We start from the raw sequence: 21,258 nt of genomic DNA, 5'->3' as shown, positions 1-21,258 counted from the left end.
AGTGGAACTACAAGAACTACAAGCTGAAAATGTTTGGGAGGGTTTATCTAACTGTTACTGTTCCCTCATTAGATTTTAGCTCATCTTGCTCTGGCTAACAGTTGTTGATATTAAACACAACTGAGGGAGAGATAGACTACCTGTTCATGGTCATTCAGAAAAAATAAACTTGTAATGTTTCCAAATGTAAGAGGACTCCCGTGGTATTTACATATTTGCAGAAATCCATTCAAGTGTATTTTGGGGAATACTTTCTAATGATCTAAATTAGTTATATTGTTACTGCCTGTAAACACACAGTCCAGTTCAAAATGAATGATGGCAGGCCAGTGTGGCAAATAGCTCATTTGCATGTAGGTCTACTGTAGCTCTGATTGGCTATGGTGCACCGGTCTGTGTAGTCCAGTCCTTGGACAAGACTGACACATTTTTATTAGGTTTTATTTACTGCAGTGTCTATAAGGGTGTTTTCACACTTGGTCCCAATTGTTGTGAACTCAGTGCTTTTCGCTTAATATTTTGTGCAGTATGAACACTCAAAAGGAACTCAGGCCCCTCGGCCATCTCTCGAGAGGTCGTTTGAGTTCGGTTTGCTTGAATTCCGCGATTCGGTTCTCTTTTTTAGGGCAATGTGAACACAAAGCTCCCCAGGTTCACTTGTCATCATTCCCGCACCACACACTAGACTACTGCAACACTGTTTTCTCTGCAATAACCCCTCACATTGGTGCCACAAAAGAGAGTGGAGGATGACGTGCAGGTTCGCTGAAAAAAAATGTGTCCTGTTTTTGGATATTGATGCACAGAAATTCCCAAATGGGTGTGGAGTTTTTTGTTTAGATTATTTCTTTGCAATATGTGATCTACAGACTAAGAGAGCTTCATCAGCTGTTTATTGATTGTGCGGTTTGAATAGTTTGAGAAGACAACATATATTTGGTGAGAATCACAACATGGGGTACAACATCTATTCTAGGTCTTAAAAGAGGCAGTAGCCTACACTGGGTGTACAATTTTCAATTACAGCCTTATTTAATCTGTAGTTACTCTTCTGCTATTTATTTTGTTACCAATGATATTTACATGTTAATAGTATCTTCTGATTACAATTATTATGTCTCATCCTTTAGCTAAATGCAATCTCTTAGCTCCCAAAATATAAGTAGGTATATCTAGCTTCTCGATAACACGATAACACGTTCTGATGGAAGGGCTTGTCCTGAGCTTTGTAAAAAAAAACTGTGTGCGTTGAGTGAATGTTGGAAATAGACATTGGTTACTTTCTAAACATAGCAATGTGAACTCAAAGAGGAAGATGACCACAAAATAGGTGAAGTGAACTGGCAAAAGAGCCGAGTCCTCATTCAAAGGCAAGTGCAATGTGAATACAAAGAAAAATGTGTTACTTCACTTTATTAAAGAGGACTGAGATCGGTTCTTTTTAAGAGGACTATATGTGAAAGCACCCTTAATTGTTCAAACGCACGGCCGCTTTCGCACGCCATATTGCTTTAGAATATTCACACATGCCTTACTCTGTCATTCCCAAACATTCTATGAAAGTATGAAAACGACCATATTTAACTGTTCGCTTCTCAGAAAATTCCTGGTGGTGTTATGAACAGACTTGAATAAGAGTTCATGTTGCTAAAATGCTGTCAGTTCCACTTTAAAAGCCCAGTGCAGTCAAAACTATGGTTTCCCATGTTTTGTATCATATTGTACAGCCGATGAAACTGTTACTGTAAAAGTCAGTATTATTTCCTTATCAAAATCAAATCACATTTGATTTATCACATGCACCAAATGCAACTGGTGCAGAATACAGTGAAATGCTTGCTTACAAACAATTCCCCAAAATGCAGTTTAAAAAAATAAACTATTAAATAGTAACTAACATATATGGAATCATGTAGTAACCAAAAAGGTGTTTAACAAATTTGAGATTCTTCAAGGTAGCCACACTTTGCATTGATGATAGCTTGCACACTCTTGGAATTCTCTCAACCAGCTTCATGAAGTAGTCACCTGGAATGAATTTCAATTAACAGGTGTGCCTTGTTAATGTCACATGGGATGACGCTGGCGAGACGAAGCAGGTACGGGGAGTCAAACATTTAATAAGGAACGGACATGGAACGAGACAGGAACAGCGTCAGCATATGAGTAAACACAGACAAAAAACAATCAATGCAGAAGTGGGGAACAGAGCTGGGGAACTGACAAATATAGGGGAGGTAATAATAGGTGAGGAGTGAGTCCAGGTGAGTCCAATATCGCTGATGCGCATGACGAGGGAAGGCAGGTGTGCGTAATGGATGATAGGAATGCGTGATGCAGGGCAGCCTGGCGCCCGAAAGCACCAGGCGGGAGCAGACGTGGTGGTAGCAGACGTGACAGTTAAAAGTGAATGTGGAATTTCTTTCCTGCTTAATGCGTTTGAGCCAATGAGTTGTGTTGTGACAAGTGGTATACAGAAGATTGCCCTATTTGGTAAAAGACCAAGTCCATATTATGGCAAAAACAGCTCAAATGAGAATAAAGAAACGACAGTCCATCATTACTTTAAGACATGAAGGTCAGTCAATGCAGAACATTTCAAGACCTTTAAAAGTTTCTTCAAGTGCTGTCACAAAAACCATCAAGCGCTATGATGAAACTGGCTCTCATGAGGACCGCCACAGGAAAGGAAGATCCAGAGCTCCCTCTGCTGCAGAGGATAAGGTAATTAGAGTTAACTGCACCTCAGATTGCAGCCCAAATAAATGCTTGACAGAGTTGAACAGACATCTCAATATCATCTGACCAGAGGCTGCGTGAATCAGGCCATTGTGGTCGAATTGCTGCAAAGAAACCACTACTAATGGACACCAATAAGAAAAATAGACTTGCTTGGGCCAAGAAACATAAGCAATGTACATTAGAAATTTGAGATTTTTGGTTCCAACTGCTGTGTCTTTGTGAGACGCAGCGTGGGTGAACGGATGATCACCATGTGTGGTTCCCACCATGAAGCATGGAGGAGGTGGTGTGATGGTGTGGGGGTGCTTTGCTGGTAACACTGTCTGTGATTTATTTAGAATTCAAGGCACACTTAACCAGCAAAGCTATCATAGCATTCTGCAGCGATACGCCATCCCATCTGGTTTGTGCTTAGTGGGACTACCATTTGTTTTGTTTTTCAACAGGACAATGACCCAAAACACACCCCCGGGCTGTGTAAGGGCTATTTGACCAAGAAGGAGAGCAATGGAGTGTTGCATCAGATGACCTGGACTCCACAATCACCCGACCTCAACCCAATTGAGATGGTTTGGGATGAGTTCGACCGCAGAGTGAAAGAAAACCAGCCAACAAGTGCTCAGCGTATGTGGGAACTCCTTCAAGACTGTTGGAAAAGTATTCCTCATGAAGCTGGTTGAGAGAATGCCAAGAGTGTGCAAAGCTGTCATCGAGGTGAAGGGTGGCTACTTTGAAGAAGCTAAAAAATATTTGCATAGTACTTTTTTGGTTACTACATGATTCCATGTGTTGTTTCATAGTTTTTTGCTCTTGAGAAATTGCTCTTTGCTAAGAAGCTATTTCTGTTTCTTTCTTTAAAAGCAAATCACAGTAAGATACTTAATTGTTACCCAGAAATGATTTGATATGGAGATTAAAAACGGCTGCATTAGACAGTTAAGTGCAGGCTGAATTTACCTACAGTATATCTCTTTCTGTTCAATGTAAACAAGTCAGTGATTGAGTGTGTAGTCTCTTTCAACAGCCGCAGTGTCTACATAGAAAGAGAGCCATATGGGTCAGGTTGGTACAAGTTATCAGTAAGTTGTACAGTCTTTCTACAGTGTGTAGTGTTCTACCTCCGAATCCCATCCCCTCCCTCCAAAGCTCTACCCTGCTGATGCATTCACACCTGAAGGGATCCCATAGGACAGCTTGTAAACAAAACACAAGCTGTAAACACAAGCTGGAAGGATCTAGTGGAAGGGGCTAGGGGCTGTTCAGGCTTGGGGCTGTTTTGTCATGGAGAAGGTTAATGTGAAGGTGGTGCTATGTGTGAGTTCATTGATGGACAAATGAGAACTGCAGGCCCTACCAGTGGAAACACTGCCCTTATGTGGCAGACCAGGGGAACCGTCCAATGCCTCAGTTCAGCTGCTCAGACAAGGAAGCCATACACTACAAATACATGTAGGCTACAATACAGTACATACAAATGGTTTATAACTGAAATTTCTGATTCAAGTTACACATTGGGCCTTTCTGTACATTTATGTGCGTCTCTCTCTGAGTGCTCACCGCACACAGGAGTGGACTTTGCTTCTAGCTCCTAAGAAACTTTGCAGTATTTTGTTCATTTTTGTCCGTTATTTCTTACATTATTAGCCCAGGAAATGTTCCTTAATTCCATTATTTTACTTTTAGGTTGTGTGTATACTGCTGTGAATTGTTAGATATTACTGCACTGTTGGAGCTAGAAACACCAGTATTTCGCTACACCCGCAGTAACATCTGCTTAATTATCATGTGTATGTGCACAAATAACATTTGAGACTGTGACAGAGGGAGCAGACACTAGGCATGGCTAAGTGGGCACCTTCCACCACAACGGGTGGTGAGACAGAGAGAGGGACAGAGGGACGGAGAGAAAAAGGGAGCTTTGGAAAGTGAGAGAAACATGGAGAAGGGAAAGAGAATGAGAGACCATGTCATGGAGAGTGTGTTAGGGAGAGGGAGAAGATGTGCAAGTGTTAGCTATGATGAGAGTGAGAGAACGATGTGAGCCTCTTGATAAGATGACCAACATTCCTGCATCTTCTCTCTCTGTGTGTTTTGTTCTTCATGTGGAGATAAAAAGTTGATATAATGCCTTGGACGAAGCGGTGGATGTACTATAACCCTGGTGTCTGTGTGACCCGGTTTGTTTCGCTGGTCTCAAAAGTGATTCTCTCCCTCCCTCTTTCTCCACAGCAAATCCAGTTTGCTGATCAGAAGCAGGATTTTAACCAACGTCTTAGTAAGACCAGTCGTCGCTCACGTTCTTTCTCCCAGTCCTCCACAGATAACTACAACTCAGGTACACACACACACCTGCTTTGTCGGCACGGTGTGTTTTGTCTCTAAGTGTATAGCTGCCCATGTCTGGCTGTTGTTCCAGCGGGTTGTTACAGTGAGATGTTGTTACAGTGAGATACGTTTTGAGTCTTTCTCCCTCAGCCAAACTTTCATTGAGAGAAAGTCTTCAGAGGAATTACCTCTTTAATTTACTCCTTATCTGTCTAGTTAGCTGTTCTCAGACAGAGAAGGAGCAGTAATCCCAACTGTACATAGCACGTACTTAAACCCCAAACACAACAAGGCTGATTCATAATATTGTAGCTGTTTCCAGATTTACAATCCATTGGAAGGTATAAATAACGGTTTATTTTGCTTCTCTACTTTTGCTGATAACAGTTGTAACCTGTTGCCATTTGACTATTGGTCCAATGGGAGATTTCAGTTAACCCTAGATGGTTTATCTTGCTCATCTGTTTAATTGTGCCTGGTATTACTCTGTTAACCCCTCACACCCTTAGCTGCGTCGTACACAGACAGTTCAGAGGATGCGACGTCTCCTAGAATCAGGCAGCAGAGGAGCTCTAAGGGACATCAAGACCTCTGCATCAAGAACATCAGACAGGCCGGCCTCGGACGCAGGGAGATAACGATCGCTGAGCAAGGTGAGAGGGAATGGAAGAGGTGTGTAATGCTCTTAGGAAAAATGGTTTCAAAAGGGGTTCTTCAGCTGTCCCCATAGGAGAAACCTTTTTTGTTCCAGGTAGAACTCTTTTAGGTTCCATGTAAAAAACCTCTGTGGAAAGGTTTCTACCAAAAGGGATCTACCTGGAACCAAAAAGGGTTCTTCAAAGGGGACAGCTCCTTTTTTTTAAAGAGTAAGGTAAGAGAGAGGGAGGAACATGACTCAAGGTGTGTCAAGTTCTCTCCCCTTTCTTTCCTTCTCCCTCATCTCTCTGTGTAGAGATGCCAGCTCTGATGTCCCTGAGAAAGAGAGCAGAGGGAGAGAAGCCACTGGCTGGAGCTAAAGTAGTGGGCTGCACTCACATCACCGCTCACACAGCCGTGAGTATGCATGCACACACACACACGCACACAAACAGACACTGAATCACTGAAATTGGACTGTGTGTATTTGCGTGTGACCGCGTGCACATATGTGTTCCTGTAGGTGTTGATGGAGACTCTGTCTGCGTTGGGGGCTCAGTGTCGCTGGGCAGCCTGTAACATCTACTCCACCCAGAACGCTGCAGCTGCAGCTCTGGCTGAGGAAGGTGAGACACACACAGTATTACTCTTGCTCTCTCCGCTGTCACTTTTTCTCACCACTGTCTTCTCAGCTCTCTCTTTACTTTTTACCCCCACAAGTCCCTCCTTTTCCCCCTCATCTCTCAAACTCAGTAATCTACAGAAATACAATAAACTCTCCTTTGCCCTCTCCCGTATTCTGTCTCTCTCTCAGGCTTCCCTGTGTTTGCGTGGAAGGGGGAGTCGGAGGATGACTTCTGGTGGTGTATTGACCACTGTGTCAGCCTGGAGGCCTGGCAGCCCAATATGGTACAGTATAGGCCTAGCTCTCACATTAGACAGCTATGATCCGGTTTAATCCAGTCATGGATGGATTCTCTGCATTTCTCAGATCCTGGATGATGGGGGAGACCTGACCCACTGGATCGATAAGAAATACCCCAGCATGTTCAAGATGATCAAGGGCATCGTGGAGGAGAGCGTCACAGGCGTTCACAGGTGGGATTGGAGCACCCATGCCTCTGATTGTTTTAGATAGATTAGAAGACGTGCCTATCTAAAAAATTGATTTTTCAGGTATGATAAGCCTATTGTTTGACTTAGTCATTACAACTTGTGTGAGTCACCTGTGTAAATAAGGACAGCACATGCCACATACATTTAATGAAAAAAGCTAACACTTGTGACATAATTAGACTGCTACACTGTGTCTGTGCCCCAATTGACACCATATTCCCTATATAGCGCACTAGATTTGACCAGAGTCCAAAAAAACTATATTTTCCAGATTATTCCAAACTTTTATACTTTTGTTTTCTATTAATTTTCCATAAAACTTCCTCAACTGAAGAGACAAAATATGTACACTAGAGCTGCAGTTACACAACCTGACTACAGAAACCCTCAAAAGGAAACCAGTCAAAAAACAAAACCATCACACAATTTCTTCCTGACTAAAGTCTCTGACTTGACCAAACCAAGGGACAATAACCCGTCTGGTTCTAAACTGAGACCAACTCCATTCACTCAGCCCATGGACACAAGCAACAAGCTCCATCTGATATGTAACCAGCTATAAGAGACTTGAAGCAACCACCACTAGAGACAAGTAAACATCAACCACAACTTCAGCCAACTCACTAGGAACACCATCATGTTCCCAATCGCCTCTTTTCTCCAGCCCTAAGCACTCACTGGAGGGGAACTGTTAGCCAGATCCTCCTCAATTAAGGTGGAGGAAAGTAACAGGAGACACACTTGGCCTACATGATGCCGGAACTAACCTCTCAACAACAGGAAGTCAAAACATGGGTGGATCTGGCTTTTCCACAACTAATTTCTTCAAGCTCCTGATTCTCGTCACAAAACCCAGCAGTCTCACCCAGCAAAACCCAGACCGGCTCTTCCAGCAGATCCTCACTAACATCACCTTGTGACTGGGAAGAATCTCCTCCCTCCCACAGCTTATTAATAAACGTGTCAGCTAAATCAACACCTGACACCCTAACAACCGCATGGTCAGCCTGCGGAGGAACCACAATCTCAAGTACTTTGGCAAAGATTATGTCAGCTAAAGGAACAAAAGAATCACTAACAACCTCTGAATCTAACTTGCTCATTGTCACTATCTAACAAAGAATGTCTCCCCTAAATTGATACATGAATCAACCTCATCCTCAACCTGCAGAAGGTACACAACATCACATATCTCTGCCCAGAAGGTCTCAGCTAGAGACATACAAGAATCACCTTTCTCACTAGGCAGTCTGGTCTCAGACTAGATGTAGCATAGTAAATTAGTATGATATTTTACTCTTGATAGTGATTACATAAGACAGAAGGTTAACAAAGGCAAAATTAAAGTATGATGCATTGGTGGGCATATAGCGTGAGCATTTAGAAAAGTTGCGTGTTCGAATCTCATCACGGGCAACTTTACAATTACTTACTACTGCCTAGCTACTTTGCCTCTACTTAGCATGTTAGCTAACCCTTCCCCTAACCATAACCCTTTAACCTAACCCCTAACCTTAACCCCTAGCCTAGCTAACATCAGTGTTAGCCACCTAGCCAACCAGCTAACATTAGCCACAACAAAGTAAAATTTGTAACATTATACATTTAGCAAATTCTATTGTACAAATTGCAATTCGTAACATATTGTACAACTTTAAATTATTAACAAATCATACAAATTGTAATATGAAATAGTTGATGCATAGCCACAAATTAATAAATGCCATACAAAACACAACATATCATACTAAAATGTTACGTCTACCCCTGAGTCCAGGTTGCACTAGGGAGAACTATATCCTGGGAACCAGTCTAGTTTAGCAAATCACAAATCATCATCTTCCCTATCTGGTTTATCATCAGCACTCTGATGAACCGGAGTGACTTCAAACTGGGGATACCACAAAACTCCTTGAGAGATTCCACCCCCTGAGACTTTTCACTGGGGTTAAAAAAATAAAATAAAATCACTGGTGGAAACTGGTTTAGTGACAAGACTGACTGGAAACAAACTTTCTCCCCTCTAAGCAGCCCTTCATTCACCTGCTTTTTCAAGAGTGCTATTTCCTGTTCTAGGCTCACCAGTCTTCTTCCTCCTGACTGCTATCCACCAGAACCAACGGCAAGAACTCACTCCACTTCTCCAATAACAGCACTGCAACCTCTAACTTGCTCAACGCATCTGCTATTGTTAGCTTGAGCAAACCCCAACTATCATCTACCTCAGCACAAAACACTGCTGGCTCAAACACCCACTATGGGTTTTGGCCTAGTTAAATGGTCTGTAACCTGAATGAATGTGTGCATCTATGTGAGAAATCAGCATATGTGCCTAGGTGTTAAGTGTGCATGTGCCAAAGGAGACAGCATCCTTACCTTGGTCAAAGGCCAACTCTGTCACTCTTGAGCTCTCGATCGGCCAGACACTGACTGACCATCTTAATGGGCAGCACCTGTCTCCTTAGCAACCAGTCTCAGCAGCTGGACAAGGTTGCTGCTGCCCCCTGGGGAATGGAGTGTGGAAGTGTTAGAGAGCTGTTGTGTGCTGTCTTCACTACTTTACCTAATCCATAACAATAGGTAATAGGTTGCTATTTGAGATGCAGCCTATGTGTTGTGCTAAGGTATCAGTGTTTCCCTTCTTCCCAAGGCTGTACCAGCTGTCCAAGGCAGGGAGGCTGTGTGTTCCTGCTATGAACGTCAATGACTCAGTCACCAAACAGATGTTTGACAACCTCTACTGCTGCAGGGAGTCCATACTGGATGGGTACGTATACTAAAACACACAGATGCAGAAATAACATGAGTGTGTGTTTGTGTGTCCTTTGACTTTTCCCCTCCCATCTCCCCCTAGGTTGAAACGGTTGACAGATGTGATGTTTGGGGGAAAGCAGGTTGTGGTGTGTGGTTATGGAGAGGTCAGTATTTTATTAGCACCTATTAAACACCGAGGTCTAAATTGTTCTCTCTATGTACTGTATGTGTTTACTCCATTTGTGTGTATGAATGTTTGTCTTTCTACCCTCTCCTCCCACCTCTCCCTTGGCCAGGTTGGTAAAGGTTGCTCTGCCGCTCTGAAGGCCATGGGCTCAATAGTGTACATCACAGAGGTCGACCCCATATGTGCCCTGCAGGCCTGGTATGACGAGAGAGAGAGAGAGAGAGAGAGAGAGAGAGAGAGAGAGAGAGAGAGTGGAAAAAGGGTTAAGACATGGAGGTGGTAGAAGCAAGTGTTGAACTATTTGTGTTTATGTCTCTCCTCCCTGTTCCAGCATGGACTGCTTCAGACTGGTCAAGCTCAATGACGTCATCAGACAGGTGGACATGGTCATCACCTGCACGGGTAAGACATGTCATCACCCACAGAGGTAATGGTCTAGTAACGAGAGGCGCTTAACTCTCACACAAACTATAGCTCACAAAAGTTACACATGGAAGTATTGTAGAGTACATTTTTTGCCTGAAACATGTACTCTCCAGTAGGAGTGTTTTTCATGTTACCAACCATTTCAGTGTGCTGTAATGAGACCGGCTAACCCTAACCTTAGCGTCATGTCCGCATCACAGTTTAGCCCTAACACTAGCCTCAACCACAACCCTAACCTTAAAGCTGATAATAAACTATACATTTCTTTGAAGCAATAGTTGCTGCAACATTTTTCCATAAATAATTAGCATATTTTTATAATCAGGAGAATTTTGATGAGCAGCCCCACCAGTGGACGATTTTTAGAAATCCTCCAATCAGAGTGTATATTTTGTTCTTTCAAAAAATACATATTTTTACCTTTATTTAACCAGGCAAGTCAGTTAAGTACAAATTCTTATTTTCAATGATGGCCTAGGAACGGTGGGTTACCTGCCTGTTCAGGAGCAGAACGACAGATTTGTACCTTGTCAGCTCGGGGATTTGAACTTGCAACCTTTAAGTTACTAGCCCATCTCTCTAGCCACTAGGCTACCCTGCCGTCATGTGATCAGTCTGCGTTCTAAAACATTTTGGAAACATGGTGGCCGTTTTTGAGCCCAAGTGTTTGAAAATGAACTCACGTTTTACAGTGAAATGTTGGTCATTCACCCATCAAATGTTTCCTCACCACAATATTTGATCATGACACGTTACTACATACATACTGTGTTCAGTTTGTCAAGTTTAACTGACGACAGTATCCATGCTGGGGCGTACTAATTGATTAGCATGCTAATCGAAGCCCATGTATATTCAATGGCCCAAATTGGTTAGATTGTTAGCAACCTGGAAGCAGGTTGAGTGCATGACGAGGGCAGAAGCAACACCTCTTTGTTGCTTGTTTGTTAGCTGATGAATTGTTATACAACTGTGGCAGTCAACAAGCTATAGGAGATGAGTAAATGAATGGGCAAATTACGTTTCTTCATAGCTCCAATGTCTCATACCCCACTCTGTTCCCAGCAACATTGCTTGACAATATTGCCTTAAAAAATTGCCAGTGTATCCTCTGTAGCATTTTTCGCACATCATGATCAAATCATCTATAAGTGACTTTGTTGAGCTTCACAATCAATTTGAGATACTTTCAGATGATTTGGACATGATGTGTGAAAAATGCTATCATCGGTCCCATGACTTGAAAGGGATTTGTGCCATCAATGCTAAAATGTTAGCAGGTGGAAACGATGCCAGGGAAACTAAACCAATTGCTATCATACAGTACCTTGTCCCTAGACTGCTTGCAGAGTAATGAAATAAATGTGTCATTTTTTAATTTAGGTGAACTATTCCTGTTCATCCCTACCCTATCCTTCACCACAACCATAACCCTAACATGACCAGAACGGACACGTCGCGTACGCGAAAGTCGCAAATTAAATTTAGAAATCCATGTTATTCAATTATTGCACCCACACTGCTCCCGCGCGCCAACGAGCGTCTGCGACACCAAGGGCTAAAATAAAACTCATTCCAATTTCTGACGCAGATCGCGCTGAAAGTGCTGCCTCTCCCATCTCCTCATTGGTTTGGGAGAGGAAGCAGGTACCCACGTGCCATCTCCTCATTGGTTATACCCACGTGGGTGACTGAAAGACGAACTGTTTTGCCGGTAGTTGTGGTAATACAATGACAGTTTAGATGCGATCACCATATAAGTTAAACAATGAAAAAGCCTGGGAGGAGGAGAGATGACTAGAAACGATTCGGTTGGCGTTTTTTTGTCGGAGTAGAGGTCCTTGTGCATTTCAGGTAAAATAACTACTCAATATTTATATCCCAGGACAAATTAGCTAGCAACAGCAAGCTAGCTAAATAGGACAAATTAACGTTAGCTAGCAAGTGCAAGCTAACTAGCTAAATACATTAAACATGCCATGGCATGTCTCTATAGGGGTGCCACAGGGTTAAATTCTCGGGCCGACTCTTTTCTCTGTATATATCAATGATGTTGCTCTTGCTGCGGGCGATTCCCTGATCCACCTCTACGCAGACGACACCATTCTGTATACTTCCGGCCCGTCCTTGGACACTGTGCTATCTAACCTCCAAACGAGCTTCAATGCCATACAACACTCCTTCCGTGGCCTCCAACTGCTCTTAAACACTAGTAAAACCAAATGCATGCTTTTCAACCGTTCGCTGCCTGCACCCGCACGCCCGACTAGCATCACCACCCTGGATGGTTCCGACCTTGAATATGTGGACATCTATAAGTACCTAGGTGTCTGGCTAGACTGTAAACTCTCCTTCCAGACTCATATCAAACATCTCCAATCTAAAATCAAATCTAGAGTCGGCTTTCTATTCCGCAACAAAGCCTCCTTCACTCACGCTGCCAAACTTATCCTAGTAAAACTGACTATCCTACCGATCCTCGACTTCGACGATGTCATCTACAAAATAGCTTCCAACACTCTAATCAGCAAACTGGATGCAGTTTATCACAGTGCCATCTGTTTTGTTACTAAAGCACCTTATACCACCCACCACTGCGACCTGTATGCTCTAGTCTACATATTCGCTACATATTCGTCGCCAGACCCACTGGCTCCAGGTCATCTACAAGTCCATGCTAGGTAAAGCTCCGCCTTATCTCAGTTCACTGGTCACGATGGCAACACCCACCCGTAGCACGCGCTCCAGCAGGTGTATCTCACTGATCATCCCTAAAGCCAACACCTCATTTGGCCGCCTTTCGTTCCAGTTCTCTGCTGCCTGTGACTGGAACGAATTGCAAAAATCGCTGAAGTTGGAGACTTTTATCTCCCTCACCAACTTCAAACATCTGCTATCTGAGCAGCTGTACATAGTCTATCGGTAAATAGCCAACCCATTTTTACCTACCTCATCCAGATAATGTTTTTATTTATTTACTTTTCTGCTCTTTTGCACACCAATATCTCTAACTGTACATGACCATCTGATCATTTCTCACTCCAGTGTTAATCTGCAAAATTGTAATTATTCGCCTACCTCCTCATGCCTTTTGCACACAATGTATATAGACTCTCTTTTTTTTCTACTGTGTTATTGACTTGTTAATTGTTTACTCCATGTGTAACTCTGTGTTGTCTGTTCACACTGCTATGCTTTATCTTGGCCAGGTCGCAGTTGCAAATGAGAACTTGTTCTCAACTAGCCTACCTGGTTAAATAAAGGTGAAATAAAATTTTATTTTTTTAAATACATGTTTAATGATTTTCGACCTGCCCCCAAATTATTGGAATTGGTTCAGAGTTTGTTTTGATATTTTAACCTGCGTGTCGTGATTGCGTTTTGTGAGGGGGGGGCAAAATACATTTATGCACGATAGCGCACGATGGCGCACGCGCGCAGCCGGTTTGGGTTCCATGTAACTTCATGTCTACATTTCGGTTCAACCCTAGCCTCAACCCCAACCACAATCATAACCCTAGCTTCATGTCCACATCCCGGTTCAACCCCAACTCTAACCCTAGCCTCAACCCCAACCACAATCCTAACCCTAGCTTCATGTCTGCATCCCGGTTCAACCCCAACTCTTACCCTAGCCTCAACCCCAACCACAATCATGACCCTAGCTTCATGTCCGCATCCCGGTTCAACCCCAACCCTCAGCCTCAACCCCAACTCTTACCCTAGCCTCAACCCCAACCACAATCCTAACCCTGGCTTCAGCCCCAAAGCACCCCCTCAGCCTACAGTAGGTAATGATGGGCTATGACAGGTTATGGCAGGATATAACAGCCACAGTTTTGTCCTCAGGCAACAAGAACGTGGTGGGAAGAGATTATCTAGACAGAATGAAGAACGGCTGCATCGTCTGTAACATGGGTCACTCCAACACTGAGATAGACGTGGTGAGACGTGTGTGTGTGTGTGTGTGTGTGTGTGTGTGTGTGTGTGTGAGAGAGGTTGACACACTGTGTTTTTCCTCTGTCAGGCGAGTCTGCGGAGCCCAGAGTTGACCTGGGAGAGAGTGAGGTCACAGGTGGACCATGTCATCTGGCCAGATGGCAAGAGAATTATCTTACTGGCTGAGGTCAGTGCCTGTGTGTGTTAAGTGTGTGATCACTGGTGTGTGTGTGTTTCACAGTGTGTGTATATTCTCTCAGGGTCATCTGTTGAATCTGAGCTGCTCCACGGTACCCTCGTTCATTCTCTCCATCACCGCCACCACACAGGTCTGTCTGTCTCTCACACAGCAGGGGACATCATGGTCGCAGCAAACACACAAGCTCTACTGTGGAGGGCTACATTTATGCGCTATAAAAAGGAACTGACCTCTGTAGCCGCAGTCTCTTTGTAATTGAATTATGTTCTAGGTATACTACTTCTATAACGTAACGTAATGCCCTCAGGCGCTGGCTCTGATTGAGCTGTACAATGCCCCAGAGGGACGATACAATAAAGACGTCTACCTCCTGCCAAAGAAGATGGGTGAGACACCACCTTACCTACCTACTGCTTCGTTACTCCGGTGTTGACAGGGTACAGTGTGACTGTGTTTGGGTGTGTGTGTGTGCTTGCATGTTTTCAGACGAGTTTGTGGCCGGACTCCACCTGCCAACGTTTGACGCCCACCTCACAGAGCTGACTGATGAGCAGGCCAAATACCTGGGCCTCACCAAGACTGGACCCTTCAAAACAAACTACTACAGGTGGGTGAACACACACACACACACATCTCAAGCATATAGTGCACATATACACACTAAAAGTAGGAATGAACATGAACAGTAATGTCATTTGGCGTTCCAGTATGTTCCTGTGGCTTACAGTGAAAGTGTTCATTGCAGGTACTAATCCATGGAAGTGAAGACCAAAGATACACCAGAGCACCCCAAAGACATGTGGCTCAGAGGAAGCGAGGACCAGGGAGACCTGAATCAGATTTGTGTATGTGGGGCAACTGTAGCCCAGCGCTGAGCTGTAACACCCCAACCATGACGGTCAGACTGACCTTTAACCCCTGACCCCTGCTGAGCCATCTGACCCATAGAGATAAATAGATAACTCTAGTGCCCAAAAGCCTGGGTTTGGAGGAGGTGTACGTCAACATGTAATAGAGAAACACAGATTATCTACTTTTTCATAGACTTACTTTCAGTTACAAATCTTCTCAAAGATACAGTATCTAAATAATGTTTCAACTTTCTGAATGTAAATAAAAGCAGATAAGCAATAACCAAAAGGTAAAAGACTAATAAAATGTTACATTTGACCATTTTGTCTTGTATTTTTTCAAAGACAAAGTTATGTGACCCACCCACCAGTCTGGTAAACTCCTCTCCTCAGACAAACAGCTAGTGTTTCTGTCTCTGTAGTTCTAACTATGCCCACCAGGTGGTGGAATGATGTCCCACACACACACACACACACACACACACAGTGGCAGATACAGTGGCAGATGGACCTGTGTGTTTGTTTTGGTCTTCCTTCCTGACCTGTGGATAATCTGTGGGGTGAGGAGGTAGACTGATTCAGTCCTTACTCACTATAAATTCCCTTTCTAGACTGGAGAGGTGATAACAGTCAGGGCTTTTGGGGAAATGACTCCCAGTGAGCTTGCTGTTTTCTTTAGTTGCAACTCTCTCTCTCCTGGTGAGCTGGGTGTTCCTTTGACACCCCCCATGAGATGCTCCACCAATGACTGTTTCCAATGGTGCTCAACAAGTTGGTGTGTGTGTAGCATAGGAGGCTGGTGAGGGGAGGACGACTCATAATAATGGCTGGAATGGAGTAAATGGAATGGTATCAAACACATGGAAACCATGTGTTTGATAACATTCCATTTATTCCAATCCGGCCATTAGTTCTAGCCATTACTTAAGCACATCATACCCAATTAAGGTGCCAACGGCCGCTTGTGGAGTGTAGTGTGTGTGTGTGTCTTTGGGAAGAGCACAGTCAGCTCATCAACACTCAGCCCCCCCTTTCCTTCAGATCTGAGTGACTGCTCACTAATCAGGTTCTGATCCCTCCCTCTCTCTCTCGTCCGCCTTCCACTCACTCTCTCCATCATCACTCATGGATAATGATCCATCAGAGCAGATGATTATATTACGTACTAAAGTGTTTATGGGATCATGTTGGAAGAAGAGGCAGTAAGATAGCTGTGTGACCTACCATTTGAAAGCAGTGCTTTAGAAGCCTCAATATTACACAGTATTACCTAGACACAGCAGGACTATCCTTGGGTCTCCTCTTCTGCACTCTACTCTAACTCAGAGGGCTTGGTTGGGTTTCCACCGTATTGCGTACACCCCTCCTATCTTTTCATATATACGACAGGTGGGTAGTGGTGGGTATCGCTCTCGTCCATCTTTCTCCAGTGTAGGCTGCTATGTGCAGCGACGGTAAAGAAAGTGAGACATCTCACTGGCAAATTTGTTATGGGCGAGGCGGGTGTGGCATGCAGGGAGAGCACAATAAGTAGGACAGAGCCAGCTGTTGGGCTGTGTAAGTAGGCGTTCCTTCTCTCGTGTGAGCATGCCAGAGATTATGGAGGAATCGTGAGCTCATGTAGGAAAGCATGCTCACGTAAAAGAGAGAACGCCCACTTACACAGACAGTAACATTGAAAAAAAAAATTCTATGTGTTTGCTGTGGTCATCCTAAGCACCAGGTGGCAGTATTCTGTAGTGTCTCTGGCCAATGCAATGAGATTACAAAACTCTCCTGCAGTTGTATTACATAGATGGGATCTCAATACATGAGCAAACTGCTTTAGCTTTATTTTTATTCTGTATGAAAGCAACAGTTGTCAGGTTAACCATGAAAGCAATCCAAGGCAAAGCGAATTAACTAATTGTTGCATGTTTTCCTAGATCAGTGTGCCACGCCTATCATGGTGTAGATCTCTGGCCGCACAGACCTAAAAATACCCTCTGTCCCTGGATTACTGTAATCCAGTGTGTGTGTGTGTGCGTCTGTGTGCATGCGTGTGTCTGTGCACTCACTGAAACTCTAGAATTGTTTTTTAAACTGGTCTAGAATTTAACCCTTCCCCCAAACCCCAGTGCATTGTGGTTATTTAAAGCAAGCTAAAAGGATAGGATCCTGGATGAAGCAGCCAGGTCACGAATCATACAAGTCAGTATTCGATGTCAAGTAGGTTTCAGTTTTGCTATGGCATTGTGGACCAGGATTGAAGATGGGCATAAGCATCTGCTTCTGGTGCACACACCACGCCGTGCGCCAGCCGCAAGCTGGACAGCCAGCGCCGCGTGGAGACCAGGGCTAGCGCTAAAGGTTTCATCTTCAGATCCAGTGATATTTTGTTTTTTAACGATTTTTTTTTAAGCCTATCCCAAACCTTAAACCTTACCTTAACCATTGAGTTAATTCCTAAGCTTTTACTTTTTTGACGTAATGCCTAAACTTAACCCTAACCTTAAAAATGCAGATTTAATGCCTAACCTTAAACACTTTGACATTTGCAACAACTAAGAAATTTCACGTTTGAGAATCATGGATGAACATCTAATTCTGATGTGAGAGTGTGAGAGCTTGTTGGGATTGTGACGGCCCCTCCCTACTTTGTCTACTGGGTTTTGCTGTGGAGAGGTGGGCGGAGCTGGGTCGTCAGTGAAAGCTCAGCAGTAGCATGAGCCACTGTTTCCCCATTCAGCAAGAGATTCCTCTTAATGCATACCTTTGGTTGTTTCATTGTGGCTTTGGCAATTGACACCTAATTTACTGACCTTCATGACTCATCTGATTATTGTTGTGTTTACTTTATTTATGGAATAAATTAATTTTGTTATTCCTTTACTCAGTGTGTGGTTTCCCATTGTTTGTTACAATCTTGAGCCAGGTTGTGCCAAAATAAAATAAACCTGGCTCAAGATTGCAACAAACAATTGGAAACCACACACTGAGTAAAGGAATAACAACTGCCAAAGCCACAATGAAACAACCAAAGGTATGATGATCTGTGTGATCCAAGATGGCGTAGCAGTCAGACGTCTTGTCGTGTCGTGTCCCTTGTATATATCGTTGTTTTTTTTACATATGCAAAGAAAAATATCTTTTAAAACATTTTGCTAAACCTCAACTTCTAAATACTCTCCTGCAACCCGCTTCACCCAATGTAGCGCGGATCTGCTTTTTTTTCCTTTTTCTAAAGTATTTATATTTACTTCGGATCCGGAACCCCTCAACTGAAGCTAGCCAGCTAACTACCAGCAAACCATTGCTAGCGGTCATCAGCTAACCGGTCATCAGCTAACCTTTAGCTCGGAAAGCTCTCGCCAGTTCGAACAACGCGACTCTAACCAGAGCATAACGGACCTATTATTTTTATCCCTGGATTCCCACCGGATTCCCACCGCAAACGGAACATTTTCAGCTGGATCTTCACAACTAGCTAACCGCAACCCTGGATGATTACTCCTAGCTAGCGTTTCCATCCACTTAGCTTGAAGCTAGGCCCGGCCAGAGCTCCTGTGCTACCACCAAAGCATACTCCTGGGCTACAATATCCGGACCCACGACCGGTCTATCGATGTCACCGCATGAAGAGGCATAAACAGACTCACCCCATCGCAACGTCCCCCAAAGGCTAACTTTCTAGCCCTTGCTATCTGCTTGCTTGCTAATTCGGCCTGCTAACTGCTAGCTTGTTTAGCCCCGGTCCGCTAACTGCTACCTTGTTTAGCCGCGGCCTACTAACTGTTAGCTTGTTAGCACAGGCCTGCTAACTGTCTGAATCGCCGCGTCCCAACCACTCACTGGACCCATATTTACTTTCAATCTCTTTTCGATTTTTAATTCGATTATACCTTCCGGTAACCTGCCTCACCCAATGTGATACGGAATCGCTATTATTTTTTATTTTTAGAACACATTCAAGAACCTCCAGAAGCTAACCAGCTAACTAGCTACAAGCTATTTAGTCATTGTTAGCCACTGCTAGCGGCTTTTACCTTCTGCACAGCCAGCCAGTTTTTTTTACCTGGATAATACTCGCCAGTCTAGCTTCCCTGCCCCATCCACCGCTGCACCCTGGACACTGATCACTTGGCTACATAGCTGATGCATGCTGGACTGTCCATTAATCACGGTACGCCATTCTGCTTGTTTATGTTTTATCTGTCAGCCCCAGCCGCACTCAGGCTCTGTGTGTACTTAATCCGACCCTACCTGCCTAGTCAACGCCATTTTACCTGCTGTTGTTGTTCTAGCTGATTAGCTGTTGTTGTCTCACCTACTGTTTTAGCTAGCTCTCCCAATTCAACACCTGTGATTACTGTATGCCTCGCTGTATGTCTCTCTCAAATGTCAATATGCCTTGTATACTGTTGTTCAGGTTAGTTATCATTGTTTTAGTTTACAATGGAGCCCCTAGTTCCACTCTTCATACCCCTGATACCTCCTTTGTCCCACCTCCCACACATGCAGTGACCTCACCCATTACAACCAGCATGTCCAGAGATACAACCTCTCTCATCATCACCCAGTGCCTGGGCTTACCTCCGCTGTACCCGCACCCCACCATACCCCTGTCTGAGCATTATGCCCTGAATATATTCTACCATGCCCAGAAATCTGCTCCTTTTATTCTGTCCCCAACGCACTAGGCGACCAGTTTTGATAGCCTTTAGCCGCACCCTCATACTACTCCTCCTCTGTTCCGCGGGTGATGTGGAGGTAAACCCAGGCCCTGCATGTCCCCAGGCACCCTCATTTGTTGACTTCTGTGATCGAAAAAGCCTTGGTTTCATGCATGTCAACATCAGAAGCCTCCTCCCTAAGTTTGTTTTACTCACTGCTTTAGTACACTCTGCTAACCCTGATGTCCTTGCCGTGTCTGAATCCTGGCTCAGGAAGGCCACCAAAAATTCTGAGATTTCCATACCCAACTATAACATTTTCCGTCAAGATAGAACTGCCAAAGGGGGAGGAGTTAGCCTGCAAAGTAATGTCATACTTTCCAGGTCCATACCCAAACAGTTCGAACTACTAATTAAAAAAATTACTCTCTCCAGAAATGTCTCTCACTGTTGCCGCCTGCTACCGACCCCCCTCAGCTCCCAGCTGTGCCCTGGACACCATTTGTGAATTGATCGCCCCCCTATCTAGCTTCAGAGTTTGTTCTGTTAGGTGACCTAAACTGGGATATGCTTAACACCCCAGCAGTCCTACAATCTAAGCTAGATGCCCTCAATCTCACACAAATCATCAAGGAGCCCACCAGCTACAACCCTAAATCTGTAAACAAGGGCACCCTCGTAGACGTCATCCTGACCAACTGGCCCTCCAAATACACCTCCGCTGTCTTCAACCAGGATCTCAGCGATCACTGCCTCATTGCCTGTATCCGCTACGGAGCCGCAGTCAAACGAACACCCCTCATCACTGTCAAACGCTCCCTAAAACACTTCTGTGTTTTATAGTACGCAAGTATAAACACCATGGGACCACAGCCGTCATACCGCTCAGGAAGGAGATGCGTTCGGTCTCCTAAAGATTAATGTACTTTGGTGCGAAAAGTGCAAGTCAATACCAGAACAACAGCAAAGGACCTTGTGAAGATGCTGGAGGAAACAGATACAAAAGTATCTATATCCACAGTAAAACAAGTCCTATATAGACATAACCTGATAGGCCGCTCAGCAAGGAAGAAGCCACTGCTCCAAAACCACCATAAAAATGCCAGACTACAATTTGCAACTGCACATGGGGACAAAGATCGTACTTTTTGAAAAAATATAGAACTGTTTGGCCATAAATCATCGTTATGTTTGGAGGAAAAAGGAGGACGCATGCAAGCTGAAGAACACCATCCCAACCGTGAAGCACGAAGGTAGCAGCATCATGTTGTGGGGGTGCTTTGCTGCAGGAGGGACTGGTGCACTTTACAAAATAGATGGCACCATGAGGACGGAAAATTATGTGGATATATTGAAGCAACATCTCAAGACATCAGTCAGGAAGTTAAAGCTTGGTCGCAAATGGGTCTTTCAAATGGCCAATGACCCCAA

At 44.1% G+C, this 21,258-nt stretch overlaps 1 protein-coding gene across 1 annotated transcript; it reads left to right on the top strand.

Annotated features, from left to right (window-relative positions):
• Nucleotides 1–6,019: 6,019 nt before the first annotated feature.
• On the top strand, nt 6,020–15,156 carry LOC139416113 (putative adenosylhomocysteinase 3). The gene is made up of 14 exons (XM_071164413.1): nt 6,020–6,120; nt 6,227–6,329; nt 6,518–6,612; nt 6,695–6,801; nt 9,470–9,586; nt 9,674–9,737; nt 9,870–9,958; nt 10,092–10,162; nt 14,036–14,130; nt 14,214–14,312; nt 14,386–14,454; nt 14,632–14,710; nt 14,811–14,931; nt 15,070–15,156. Exons 1-14 carry the CDS (start codon nt 6,022–6,024, stop codon nt 15,074–15,076), a joined length of 1,215 nt encoding a protein of 404 aa, XP_071020514.1. The 5' UTR covers nt 6,020–6,021; the 3' UTR covers nt 15,077–15,156.
• Nucleotides 15,157–21,258: the final 6,102 nt, after the last annotated feature.

Source organism: Oncorhynchus clarkii, chromosome 1, assembly GCF_045791955.1.
Source record: "Oncorhynchus clarkii lewisi isolate Uvic-CL-2024 chromosome 1, UVic_Ocla_1.0, whole genome shotgun sequence".
Lineage (NCBI taxonomy): Eukaryota > Metazoa > Chordata > Actinopteri > Salmoniformes > Salmonidae > Oncorhynchus > Oncorhynchus clarkii.
This window is presented reverse-complemented; position numbering and strand designations above follow the sequence as displayed.

Coding starts and splice junctions, on each gene's coding strand:
- LOC139416113 (XM_071164413.1), top strand. CDS start 6,022: ATGCCAGCTCTGATGTCCCTGAGAAAGAGAGCAGAGGGAGAGAAGCCA. Junction 9,959..10,091: donor ATATGTGCCCTGCAGGCCTG/GTATGACGAGAG, acceptor TCCCTGTTCCAG/CATGGACTGCTTCAGACTGG. Junction 14,313..14,385: donor GAATTATCTTACTGGCTGAG/GTCAGTGCCTGT, acceptor ATATTCTCTCAG/GGTCATCTGTTGAATCTGAG.